Raw genomic sequence first — 14,575 nt, forward strand, 5'->3', positions numbered from 1 at the left:
GGGGCAGCAGGCGTTCGGTTTAGGCGGGGAGTAAGAGGTTAAGTGGAAATGACTTTCAGGTTCATGATACCAACATATAAGAAAACAGAACATTAATTTGTTTATTTTAAATGTGTGTAATTAACATGTCGTGACCTTCACGCTGTCCCGGATCAATAGCTTTAAACTTGGATCCACAGATGGGCTCATGTTTTTCCGGGACCTGCTAATAAAATAATAAAAGTCCCTGTTTTCTCCACGCCATGACGTCACCCCGCAGCGGAGAGGGGCGTGGGACGCATTGCGGCTGCCCCTCGTGCCGTGCGTCCTTGCGTGTGCGTACGTCCCCCTCCCCTGAAAACCCAACCCCTCCAGTCCCCCCCCCCCCTCCCGTCCCGTCCCGTCATCACTCCCCTCTCACACCGGCTCCGGAGGACACTCACTGCCAGGCTGCGCACCCGCCCCGAAGAGCTCCATCCCCGGCTGCAGCTCTGCGCCTACAGCCGCCCTGAGGAGCTCTATCCCCGGCTGCAGCTCTGCGCCTACAGCCGCCCTAAGGAGCTCCATCCCCGGCTGCAGCTCTGCCCCTGGAGCCGCCCTGTGGAGCTCCATCCCCGGCCGCAGCTCTGCCCCTGGAGCCGCCCTGTGGAGCTCCATCCCCGGCCGCGCCGCTGATGGATTTACCCTGAAAACCTCCTCCATTTTCGGCTTCTTTCCGGTGGATCTTCGCTCCGACCCGCGCGAGGAGGAAGAGGAGGAGGAGGAGGAGGAGGAGGAGGAGGAGGAGACATGATGAACGCGGACGACAGCTCTGTGCGCGTGGCCCTCAGGTGAGTGAGACGCACGAGCCCTGAAGCTGGACATCTGGCATCACCATGACAACCGCAGGGCCCCGGGTTTAGCTCCGGCTCATAGTTTAACCTCTTAACCCCCGCCTGAACCGAGCGCACTTCCTCCAGTTCGGCTTTACCCAAATCTGAAAGGTGACGTCCTACAGGCCAGAGCAGCGCCTCATTTGAACGCTAAGACCTACAAAGCTGAGCTAAACAGAATGTGTGTTTATCATTACGATGTTGTCCTGAATGGCAGACCTGCTTTACTCAAATCGAGCAGGGTTCTGGCTTCACTCCGCGGTGACTCCTCAGCGCTGGCCCAGATTTATTCTGAGAGGCCGGTCTGGTTTTGAAATAGTCTTTTGTGCTAAATTAAGCCCCTGCTGCTGCTCGGGGTGGATCCCGGTTCACTCTGCCCACACTCGTCACTGATGCTGTGACGCAGGACGAGGCTCCTGGACTTCAGGCTCTGCTCCTGAAATGACGAGTCAGAAACAAACAAACGTGTCTCATCAGAGGAACGAGAGGAGGAAGAACCTGAGGCAGAGGAACAATATTGTGCTTGGTTAGAGTGAGGGGTCAGAGGTTTTTAACAGCCATCTGAGCTCTGATTTGGGTAATAATGTTCCTCAAAATCATCTTGAGGGCCAGAGGCTTCATGATGGAGGGCCGGATTTGGCCCCCGGGCCTGACGTTGCATCAGTGAAGCTCTGAGTCTTTGTGGAGAAGGTTCTGTTTATGATCTATTACACCCTGGTCTGGGTGATACTGGACTCTGATTGGCTGGTGCATTATTTTGGTGTAACCGCACACGTAGTCCGGTAGTTAAATCACTGGGATGTCACTCCGCTGTGGCGTCGCCATAGCAACGCCTGACACAGCTGAGTCAGATAAAGGCGTAATTAGTGACTGACAGGAACGTATGAGATGGATTTAGTGTTTGCTAAATGTTTGTAGAGGAGAGTGAGCAGCTAGGTTAGCTACTGTTAATAACATATGAGCTTTACATTTCTATTGGAAACGGTTAAGGCTATTCATCATTTTCAGACGTACATAAAATGATCCTGCATTGAAGCATCTTTGTCTGGATTAGTAAAGTCAAACATAAAAGTTTGAGTTGGGGGGGCCCAGGTGTGAGCGACTCCACCGCAGCTGTTTCCATAAACAGTTGAGCTGGTTGAGCTAGCTAGCTAATCTTTTTTAGTCATTTTTTTGTCTTTTTTTTTGTCATTTTTTTGGTCATTTTTTTAGTCATTTTTTTAGTCGGTTTTTTTAGTCATTTTTAGTCATTTTTTGTCATTTTTTTTTGACATTTTTTAGTCATTTTTTTGTCATTTTTTTGTCATTTTTTTGTCTTTTTTTGTCATTTTTTGTCATTTTTGGGTCATTTTTTTGTATTTTTTTGTTATTTTTTGTCATTTTTTGTCCTTTTTTGTCTTTTTTGACATTTTTTTGTCGTTTTTTTGTCTTTTTTGTCGTTTTTTATGTCTTTTTTTTGTCTTTTTTTTGTCCTTTTTTCACACAAAAGTGTTTCCGGGTTAGTCCTGTTGTGTTGTGATTCTGTGCTGATGTTGTGTCGTTGAGCCTGACTGAGATCCTCGTAATAGCTGCGGAGAATGACTCGCTCTGAGACCAGCCTTCAGTGACCGGCTAATAACCCACACAAAATAGTCCCGTAGTCTGGCAGATTTAGTGACTTTAGTCAATGAAAAACACATGTATTATAAATGTTGCGTTTGTGGGACCCTGGTATAAGCGGATTAAACAACGAGGAGCCGCGTTAGACGTTATAATGCAGGAGGAACAACACTGTGTCGGCCGTTAGAACCGTCTAACGCGACTCTGAGGTGTTTAATCCTTACTTGTTAAAGGAACAGTTCTTACCTGAGCTTAGACGAGTTCATGTGTACCTGTCTGGTCTTTACGTGTGCGCTCAGTCACACACACAAAAAAAGACACACAAAAAATGACCAAAAAAATGACAACCAGAACCAGAAAACAGCAGCTTCCTGCCCCCACCTCCAGATCTTACACAGGTCTTAGCTTTCAAATGAGGCGTTCCTCTGGTCCAGAAGCTTTGACATGAGTCTCTCTGTGTTTTCTCATGACAGTTCAAACCCTGCTCTCCTTGTTTTCTACTGCAGTACTGGCCCTGTGTACTTGTACTTGTACTGCATGCTGTTACTGCGTGTTTGTGCTGATGCAGTAAAAGCTGATATTTTGCTCCGTAAGAGGATTACGCAGCGGCTGCAGCTCAGAGTCCGAACAAAGATCCCACAGTCACACGAGGAGCGGGGCCTCCTGTAATGCAGCTTTAAATCTGAACAACAGCTTTAAATGTGTGGTTAAATGTGTGGTTAAATGTGTGGTTAAATGTGTGGTTAAATGTGTGGTTAAATGTGTGGTCCTGTGGATGCGTGACCACAAAGGAAATGACCATATTTGGATTACGGTCAGTGTTGCCAACCGTCCCTTGAAATATGAAATTGTTCTGTATAAAAAATATAGGCAAACAGGCACTGGTGTGAACGAGAGTGAATGGGTGACTGATATATATTTTTTCTTTTTGTCATTTTTTTGTAATTTTTTGTCATTTTTTTTTTTTTTTAGTCATATTTTTGTCATTTATTTTTTTTGCCCTTTTTTTTGCCATTTTTTTATTATTATAATTTTTTTGTCATTTTTTTGTCATTTATTTTTGTCATTTTTTTATTATTATAATTTTTTTTTATTTATTTGTCATTTATTTGTCATTTATTTGTCATTTTTTAGCCATTTTTTGTTATTTTTTTTGTCATTTTTTGTTAGTTTTTTTGTCATTTTTTGTCATTTAATGATCTTTTTTTTGGGTGATTTTTTTTGTCATTTTTTTTTGTCATTTTTTTGTTCATTTTTTGTCATTTATTTTTATTTGTTTTCATTTTTTTTTTTTTTTGCCATTTTTGTTGCCATTTTTAGTCATTTTTTTGTCATTTTTTTTGGTCATTTTTTGGTCATTTTTTTGCCATTTTTTTGTCATTTATTTGTTTGTGTTTTTGTCATTTTTTGTCAATTTTTTAGTCATTTTTTAGTCATTTTTTTTATTTTTTGTCATTTTTTTTATTTTTTTGTCATTTTTTTTATTTTTTTGTTTGTTTTTTTGTCATTTTTTGCCAATTTTTTAGTCATTTTTTTGTCATTTTTTTGTCATTTTTTTGTCATTTTCTTATTTTTTGGTCATTTTTTTATTTTTTTGTTTGTTTTTTTGTCATTTTTTGCCAATTTTTGTCATTTTTTTGTTTGTTTTTTAGTCATTTTTTTGCCATTTTTTTGCCATTTTTGTTATTTTTTTGTCATTTTTTGTCATTTTTTTGTTTGTTTTTTAGTCATTTTTTAGTCATTTTTTGTCACATTTTTATTTTTATCACATCTTCATTGTTTTCGTCTGAGTTTTGTTGCTATTTTCACAGCTTTTTTCCAGAAGCTTTTGGATTGGGGTAAAGCCAAACTGGAGAACATGTGCTCGGTTCAGGCGGGAGTTAAGGGGTTAAAGCCAGATGACGTAAACCAAATACAGGGTTTACATGTTTCTTTTCTTTTGATTCTGTGTAATTACACTTGGATCACGTGACTGTGTTTAAACATGGAGGAGCTCGGTCGCCTCTAACTTCACCTGTTTGGAGCCATAGGAATAAACTGGGAGAGGCCAAATGCTAACAACATCTTTGGAAAGTGTTTGTTCACCATAATCAGCAACACCTGACCTTAAAGGGACTATACGGAGTTTAAAAATGTTCAAACTAAGTGTTTTCCTCCCTACGTGTTCCTTTGGTCCGAATTACAGTCATGCACGAGCTTAATGTAGAAGCTGCAGTTACACATGTGACCTGAGGTGGCAGTAGTGAGTATAAAATGACCAAGGAAAGTGCTCAACCAATCCAAGAGCTGCACCTCGAAAACAAAACCTTTTAAGTAACACAACCTCCAGCCCGAGTCTCCAGCCCCAAAAATGTGACAAAAAAATTGACAAAGATTTGACAAAAAAATGACAAAAAAAATGACAAAAAAATGACATAAAAATGACCAAAAAATGACAAAAAAATAACAAAAAATTAACAAAAAAATGACATAAAAATGACAAAATAATGACTAAAAAATGATTAAAAATTAACAAAAAAATGACATAAAAATGACAAAAAATGACTAAAAAATGACAAAAAATGACAAAATAACTACATACAAATGACTAAAAATTAACAAAAAAATGACATAAAAATGACCAAAAAATGACAAAAAAATGACAAAAAAATGACATAAAAATGACAAAAAATTAACAAAAAAATGACATAAAAATGACCAAAAAATGACCAAAAAACTACATACAAATGACTAAAAATTAACAAAAAAATGACATAAAAATAACAAAAATAACAAAAAATGACAAAAAAAATGACAAAATAATGACTAAAAAATGACTAAAAATTAACAAAAAAATGACTAAAAAATGACATAAAAATGACAAAAAATTAACAAAAAAATGACATAAAAATGACAAAAAATTAACAAAAAAATGACTAAAAAATGACAAAAAATGACAAAATAACTACATACAAATGACTAAAAATTAACAAAAAAATGACTAAAAATTTACAAAAAAATTACATAAAAATGACCAAAAAATAACAAAAAAAAACTACATAAAAATAACAAAAAATTAACAAAAAAATGACATAAAAATAACAAAAATAACAAAAAATGACAAAAAAATGACAAAAAAATAACAAAAAATGACACAAATGACTAAAAAATGACTAAAAATTAACAAAAAAATGACATAAAAATGACCAAAAAATGACAAAAAAAAGACAAAAAATTAACAAAAAAATGACATAAAAATAACAAAAAAATCTCTCCAGCTCGAGTCTCCAGCTCGAGTCTCCAGCCTGAGTCCCTTAAATGCCTGCGTGATCTCGGCCTTTCAAGCTACACGTGGATACCGCACATGTCTGTGTTTGTGGAGACTGGAGGCTGGAGTGAGTCTCGTCTCCTCTGAGATGTTTAATCCTCTTCTCGCTGCAGTTCTTCACATCGACCCGTGTCCGTCAGAAACAGCTCCTCTTCGTCTCGTAGTGATGATGTCATCAGAATCCTGTATTTGGTTTACATCATCTGCCTTTAACCCCTTAACTCCCACCTGAACCGAGCACATTTTCTCCAGTTTGGCTTTAGCCCAATCCAAAAGCTTCTGGAAAAAAGGTGTGAAAATAGAGACAGAACTGAGACGAAAACAATGATGGAAATGTGGCAAAAAAGTGAGAAAACTTTGACAAAAAAGTGACAAAAAAATAACAAAAATTGACAAAAAATTGACAAAAAATGACCAAAAAAATGACAAAAAAATGACGAAAATTTGACAAAAAAAATAATTAAAAATGATTTAAAAAAATGACAAAAAAGTTTAAAAATGAGTTGAAAACCACCCAAAAAAGATGGAAAAAAATGTGCTGACGTGAGGAAAAAGATCCATTTAGATGAGTTTTGTAGGTCTTAGCTTTCAAATGAGGCGTTACACTGGCCTACAGGATTTGGGTAAAGCTGAACTGGAGAAAACGCTCTCGGTTCAGGCGGGAGTTAAGAGGTTAATAAATAAGATGATTTAATAAAATGAAAAATCTTGGCGAGGATAAAGCGGTTCCTCTGGACCTCATCGCTCCTCGTCACGTTTGTGTCTCGAGTCGAGGTCGCGTTGTACATGTTTTGTTTTGTTGACAAAGACAAAGGGACAGAGGGAGGTTGTTATTACACAATAAGATCATAGTTTATCTGTAAATACTGTTTAAGTGACGCTAGCCCACAGTTAGCTTAGCCCGTTAGCCTGTTAGCTTCTCCTGCGTGATTCCATTAGTGTGTATTGGTGACTCCGACCCGAGGCAGGAAAGCTGCAATTGTGGTTTTCTGTCCAGAGACACCAGGGGGCGATGTCATCCCTTTAACACGTGTATCAGCCCCACAGGGACGACGGAAACAAGTTACGTAGTGCTGCTTTAAGCCTTTTCTTTTTTGAACAGAACTTAAAAATCTGAAGAGCGTTTAGGAAATAATCAGTTTTATTCCCCAGTGAACGTCCAGAACATCTGTACAATAGAGGCTTGTGAGGCTGAGCTGTGAGCCTTGCCCGGATACCTCCTCGTTTGTCCCTTCCTGCAGGTTTGTCCCGTCTTTAGCCACGTGGAAACCAGGCAGTCCGAAATGAATAGTTACTTCCTGGAAACCGTTTTTATTTTGTACTAACCTCTTAACTCCCGCCTGAACCGAGAGCATTTTCTCCAGTTCAGCTTTACCCAAATCCTGTAGGCCAGTGTAACGCCTCATTTGAAAGCTAAGAGCTACAAAACTCATCTAAATGGATCTTTTTCCTCACGTCATCACATTTTTTTCCATCTTTTTTGGGGGGGTTTTCAACTCAACTTTATTGTCATTTTTTAAATTAATTTTTTTGGCATTTTTTTTTTTAGTTTTTTCTTTTTCTTTTATTGTTTTTTTGGTCAAATTTGTGTCATTTTTTTGTCAATTTATTTGGTCATTTTTTTTTTTTTTTGGTAAATTTTTTGTCATTTTTTGGTCAATTTTTTGTCATTTTTTGGTCAATTTTTTGTCTTTTTTTTGGTCATTTTTTGTCAAAATTTTGAAAAGTCGTAGTTTGGAGACAGATGAGTGTTTAGCAGCTCCGCGTATGTGAGTGATGTTCCTAAAGTCGGGTTTGGGGGATTAAGTCCGGCCTCATCGGCTGATCCAGGATCAGTCCGGGATCAGTCCGGTCTCTGTCCGGTCTCTGTCCGGTCTCTGCAGGACCGGAGGATTTGGATCCACCTCCCGCCGTTAAAGCCGCACTGCGGAACATCCAGGTTATTATTCATTCAAGTTCAGCCTCGGGGTCAGAGGTCAGAGGTTAAACAGGAGCCAGTGACGGCGCGGCTTTAAAAAGAACTCGCTCTATATCTGTCCCTGCTCCTCTAGACCTGGTTTAGACCTGGTTTAGTCTGACGTTTTTCTAGATTTAGTCGATGTAAATTCCATGTAAGTTTCCTTCCCCGACTGTATTTCAACATTATAAACATTATAAACATTATAAACATTATAAACATGTAGTGAGTCTCCACAGGCCGACACGTCACAGTTTGGAAGATCTGTAAATACAACGTCCAGTTCAAGTGTGGAAACATTTGGAAAGAAATGGGAAGAAAATAGTGGAATAAATGTAGAAAAATAATTCTGAACATTTGTGGGAAAAATCGGGAAATTGGGAATAAATTCAGGAAAAAATATAGTAGGAAAAAAAAAAAAATGGAAAAAATGGGGCATCGGAAAAAAAAAAAAAAATTAAACGATGGACAAAAATTGAAAAGTAAAGTGAAAAATTGTAAAGAAATTTGAAAAAATGTGAAGAAAGTTTGGAATTTAGAAAATGTTGCTGTTGTTTCTGGTGCTTCATGTTTGTTGTTAAATGAGCCTCTTTCACATGTTTTAGTCTCTTCTTTACTTTAGCTTCTAAGAGTCGACCAAACATTCTTAAAGGAGCGAAACCTGTGGCTACATCTGATGGTACAAACTCATCTCAAACTTCCTCCTGCTTTTGCAACGTCAGTCACTTCACTGTAAAAATGCAGTGAAAAATGGACATTTTATAACTGTTTCAAAGGCTTTAGAACCAGTGTTTTTTGGATAAATGTCTGCTTTGACCAGATACTAAAGGACAAAACACATTTTATTCCAGTAACAGAAAATTGAAAAAATCTAAGCGGCGCCTTTAACCTCTTAACTCCCGCCTGAACCGAGAGGAGCTTTTTCCTCACGTCATCAGATTGTTTTTCCATCATTTTTTTGTTGGGTATTCAACTCATTTTTGTAACTTTTTTGTCATTTTTTTGGGTCACATTTTGGTCATTTTTTCGTCAATTTTTTATCAAATTTTTGTCATTTTTTCGTCATTTTTTTAAATCAATTTCTTGTCATTTTTTGGTCCACTTTTTATAAAATTTTTGTCGTTTTTTGGTCATTTTTTTGTCAATTTCTTGTGACATTTTTACCACTTTTCCATCAATTTTTCATCTCTTTTTTGTCAATGTTTTCTCACTTTTTTGTCACATATCCATCATTGTTTTCGTCTCAGTTTTGTTGCTTTTTCCCAGAAGCTTTTGGATTGGGGTAAAGCCAAACTGGAGAAACTGTGCTCGGTTCAGGCGGGAGTTAAGGGGTTAAAGTTCATTTGTCATGAATCAAGTACGAGGAAACAGTTGTATCTCTATAAAAACATCAGCCCCTTAAACATGACTTTGATAACTCCTGATGGATGTTTAGTCCCTCACTGTGTGTGGGCCCCGGGCCGCGGGTTGAGAAGCCTCTGCTGTTTGTGAATGTGGAGCAGTGACTCTATTTCAGACGCTCCACATTTAGACTCTTTCGGACTCGTGGAGATTCCGGCTCCGCTGCTGACGGGACGATATTCCTGAAGCAGAGGCTGTGGTTGTGTCCTCGGGCAAGACACTTCCCCCTCCCCCCTCCTCTGTGTCCATAGAGTCATATAAAATACCTTATATTTGAGCAGCATCAGCTTCGTGGTTGTATAAGCTACACGGCGGTGGAGTGATCTGAGAGAAAATAGTCCCTCAAAATGTGATGCAGGTCAGTTATATTCCAAACATGATTCTATGGACACAGACGTTTCTATGGTTAGTCTGGTGTTAGAAGTGACTCAGGTGCTCTGTGGGTCACACTGTTTTAACCTCTTAACTCCCGCCTGAACAAGAGGAACTTTTTCCTCACGTCATCAGACTTTTTTTTCCATCATTTTTTTGTTGGGTATTCAACTCATTTATGTAACTTTTTTGTCAATTTTTTTTCATTTTTTTGTCGTTTTTTTGTCATTTTTTTGTCACATTTTTGTCACATTTTTTGTCATTTTTTGTCACATTTTTGTCATTTTTTTTGTCTTTTTTTTTCTCATTTTTTGTCATTTTTTTGTCACATTTTTGTCATTTTTTTGTCACATTTTTGTCATTTTTTGTCATTTTTTTGTCACATTTTTGTCATTTTTTGTCATTTTTTTGTCACATTTTTGTCATTTTTTGTCATTTTTTTGTCATTTTTTTGTCGCATTTTTGTCATTTTTTTGTCACATTTTTGTCATTTTTTGTCATTTTTTTGTCACATTTTTGTCATTTTTTGTCATTTTTTTGTCACATTTTTGTCATTTTTTGTCATTTTTTTGTCATTTTTTTGTCACATTTTTGTCATTTTTTTGTCACATTTTTGTCATTTTTTGTCATTTTTTTGTCACATTTTTGTCATTTTTTGTCATTTTTTTGTCACATTTTTGTCATTTTTTGTCATTTTTTTGTCATTTTTTTGTCACTTTTTTGTCATTTTTTGTCACATTTTTTGTCATTTTTTATCACATTTTTGTCACATTTTTGTCATTTTTTGGTCATTTTTTATCACATTAAAAAAAAAAAAAATTGTCGTTTATTTTCGTTTTGTTGTCATTTTTTCGTCACATTTTTGTCATTTTTTTGTCATTTTTTCGTCACATTTTTGTCATTTTTTTTGTCATTTTTTTGTCATTTTTTTGTCATTTTTTATCACATTTTTGTCACATTTTTGTCACATTTTCGTCACATTTTTGTCATTTTTTTTGTCATTTTTTGGTCATTTTTTGTCACATTTTTGTCATTTTTTCCCCTTTTTTTTTTCTTTTTTTGTCGTTTATTGTCGTTTTTTCGTCACATTTTTGTCATTTTTTATCAATTTCTTGTGACATTTTTGCCACTTTTTCATCAATTTTTCAGAACTTTTTGTCAATGTTTTCTCGCCTTTTTGTCCCATTTCCTTCATTGTTTTCGTCTCAGTTTTGTTGCTATTTTCACAGCTTTTTTACCAGAAGCTTTTGGACTGGGGCAAAGCCAAACTGGAGAAAAGGTGGGAGTTAAGGGGTTAATGCAGGCTAGCTGATACCATAGAAATGCACTAGCCTAGCGCCACGAAACTCTTCAAATATAAGAACTGCATGAATTAGAAAAAAAATATCTCCAGGTATCAGCAACACTCTGGATAATGAGAGTCGAACCCGGGACCTTCTAACTGTGAAACACTCGTGCTCCTGTTCCCGCTGAGGGTGAACCGTCGTCGTCAGAGCCGTGTCTCTGTTTCTCTGTTTGTCTCAAACAAAACAATGTCCTTTTGTTGAACACAGTCTGGTTCTGTCCGTCAGAGGCTCCGAGGCTCCGGCTGCTTTTCCTCGAACACATCCACAGATAAAAAGTGTTTAACCTCTGACCCCCCGCCTAAACCAAGTGCCTTCTGTCCTCTTTGGCTGTAGGTCTGTGTAACACCTCATTTGAAAGCTAAGACCCACAAAACTGATCTTTTTCCTCGCGTTGTTACTGTGTTGAGTCACCTTTTGTATGTTTTTTTCTTTTCTTTTTTTTTTTTCATTTTTGTCACTTTTTGTTGAATTTTTGTCACATTTTTGTTTAATTTTTGTTGATTTTTTGTCACTTTTTTGTTGAATTTTTGTTGATTTTTTGTTGAATTTTTGTTGAATTTTTGTCACTTTTTTGTTGATTTTTTGTCACTTTTTTGTTGAATTTTTGTCACTTTTTTGTTGAATTTTTGTCACATTTGTGTTGAATTTTTGTCACATTTTTGGTGAATTTTTGTCACTTTTTTGTTGAATTTTTGTCACGTTTTTGTTGAATTTTTGTTGAATTTTTGTCATTTTTTTTTTTATTTTTTGTCACTTTTTTGTTGAATTTTTGTCACTTTTTTGTTGAATTTTTGTCACATTTTTGTTGAATTTTTGTCACATTTTTAGTGAATTTTTGTCAAATTTTTGTTGAATTTTTGTCAAATTTTTGTTGAATTTTTGTCACATTTTTGTCGCGTTTACATCCTTGTTTTCTTCTCAGTTTTTTTTGCTTTTGTCCCAAGAATCTTTTAGATTCGGGTAAAGCCAAACTGGAGAAAATGGGATCCGTTCAGGTGGGAGTTAAGAGGTTAAAAACACAAACGCACAATAAAAACACAATTAAAGACCAATAAAAACATCAATGAATAGAAACAAATATTGGAAAAAAAATAAAATCTGTTCTAATAAGAGTTTTAGTGAACTGTTCATAAATGGAGATTATGACTTTTACTTCTTTTGTGATGACTTTTGGACTGGGTTTTGCAGCAGCTGTTTGTCTCCATCCTGTGGTCACTGTAAGAACTGCAGAGGAAAATCAGCTACAATGACATGAGGCTCTTTCAAACTGAAACTCACATGTTTTTAGTCTTTTCTTTTACTTTTTATTTAGTTTTCAGGAGTCGAGCGAAACATGTGCAGATTCTAGCTATTAGTCTCTTTAACCTCTTAACTCCCGCCTGAACGGATCCCATTTTCTCCAGTTTGGCTTTACCCCAATCAAAAAGCTTCTTGGGAGAAAAGCACCAAAACAGCCACAAAAAATGAGAAGAAAACAAGGATGTAAACAAAAATGTGACAAAAATTCAACAAAAATGTGACAAAAATTCAACAAAAATGTGACAAAAATTCACCAAAAATTCAACAAAAATGTGACAAAAATGTGACAAAAAATCAACAAAAATTCAACAAAAATGTGACAAAAATGTGACAAAAATGCAACAAAAATTAACAAAAAAAATGACAAAAATGTGACAAAAAATCAACAAAAATTCAACAAAAAAATGACAAAAATGTGACAAAAAATAAACAAAAATTCAACAAAAAATGACAAAAATTCAACAAAAATTCAACAAAAAAATGACAAAAATGTGACAAAAAATCAACAAAAATGTGACAAAAATTCAACAAAAATTCTACAAAAAATCAACAAAAAATCAACAAAAATTCAACAAAAAAATGACAAAAATGTGACAAAAATTCAACAAAAATTCAACAAAAATTCAACAAAAAAATGACAAAAAATGACAAAAATGTGACAAAAATGTGATACAAAAAAAAACATAAAGGTGACCCAACACAGCAACAACGTGAGGAAAAAGATCAGTTTTGTGGGTCTTAGCTTTCAAATGAGGTGTTATACAGGCCTATAGCCAAAGAGGACAGAAGGCATTCGGTTTAAGCGGGTGGTAAGAGGTTAAGGATCTTTGAGTCTCTGCTCAGCGCTCGATCTGCCTGCGTAGTGGAGGCAGATCGAGCGCTGACAATAGGGCTGCCGTTAAACGATGCCAGTCTGGTATCGGGAAAAAGAAAAAAACTTCTCTCTTCATTGCTGTAGTACCTGCACATGGCCACTAGTCTCCCATTAGAAATCACATGGATGTTGCTCCGGCACAATTAAAGAAACCAGGCTGGTCTCGTGCTGTTATTGGAGCTGCACGTTACACAGGGGCGGAGTCTACAGGGAAGATCCCGCCCTCATGCCCTTTTTAGGCACATGCTTCAGATCTGGGGAGGAGGAGTCTGATTTCCCCCCCGAGCGTGGTGATTGTGGTAAAGGGGCGGAGTGAGGCGGAGGAGTCTATTAACCCCTTAACCCCCACCTGAACCGAGCACCTTTTCTCCAGTTTGGCTTTACCCCAATCCAAAAGCTTCTGGAAAAAAGGTGTGAAAATAGCGACAAAACTGAGACGAAAACAATGATGGAAATGTGACAAAAAAGTGAGAAAACATTGACAAAAATGTGACAAAACAATGACCAAAATGTAGCAAAAAATTACAAAAATTGACGAAAAAATTGACGAAAAAATGTGACAAAAAAATTACAAAAAATTTACAAAAAAATCCCCCAAAAATTGACAAAAAAAATCACAAAAATGTGACCAAAAAATGACAAAAAAAAAGATAAATATTTGACAAAAAAATTACAAAAAAATGAGTTGAATACCCAACAAAAAAATGATGGAAAAAAATTCTGATGACGTGAGGAAAAAGCTCCTCTCGGTTCAGGCGGGAGTTAAGAGGTTAATAACTACAGTCTATGGTCCAGGGACCGTCTTGGTTGTTTCAGCGGAAATAAATGTTTTTTTAATTCTTTTTATTTTTCCCAATTTCTCCAGATTTTTGTCTTCACCCAATGTTTGCCCCATTTTTATTTATTGCCATTTTTTGTTGTTGTTGTTTTCCCAATTTCCCCCCTTCATTTTTACTATTTTTTCATTACTGGTGCTATTCCCTATTTCCTCCAATTCTTTTTTTTTCTTTCCTCAATTTATTCCTTTTTTTTTCATGTAATTTTTTTTTCCTATATATTGAATTTCCCCCACATTTCCTGACACTAGAGATGAACCTGTGAATGTGCAGATCTCCCACATCATTGTTCTGTTTTCTGGACGACACTTGAGTAAAAGTATCGGTATCGAAGGTACTGGTATCGGGGAAACACAAAATTACAAAAAATTAGAAAAATTGACGAAAAATGACAAAAAATTGACGAAAAATGAAGAAAAAATTACAAAAAACTGAAACAAAATTGACGAAAAAATAACGAAAAAATTACAAAAATTACAAAAAATTGACGAAAAAATGACAAAAAATGAAGAAAAAATGACAAAAAACTGAAACAAAATTGACAAAAAAATGATGAAAAAATTCCCAAAATTTACAAAAATGGACGAAAAAATGATGAAAAATGACAAAAAAATGACAAAAAAAAAAAAAAAGGCCAAAAAAATGACGAAAAAATGACGAAAAAATGACAAAAAAAATTCGTCCATTTTTTTTGACGAAAAAATAATAAAAAAAGGACGAAAAAAGGACGAAA

The 14,575-nt window shown here is 36.1% G+C and overlaps 1 protein-coding gene across 1 annotated transcript in view; it reads left to right on the top strand.

Moving 5' to 3' along the window:
• Nucleotides 1-748: 748 nt before the first annotated feature.
• Nucleotides 749-14,575, top strand: part of LOC306982830 (kinesin-like protein KIF21A) — a gene marked incomplete at its 3' end in the record, with an annotated part of 103,926 nt that continues 90,099 nt past the window's right edge. Inside the window, exon 1 of the mRNA XM_079583280.1 lies at nucleotides 749-809. Coding sequence (XP_079439406.1) covers nucleotides 769-809 — 41 coding nt within the window. The 5' untranslated portion in view covers nucleotides 749-768. The remainder of the gene's footprint in view (nucleotides 810-14,575) is intronic.

This window comes from Gobius niger (genome assembly GCF_951799975.1).
Source record: "Gobius niger genome assembly, contig: SCAFFOLD_36, whole genome shotgun sequence".
Lineage (NCBI taxonomy): Eukaryota > Metazoa > Chordata > Actinopteri > Gobiiformes > Gobiidae > Gobius > Gobius niger.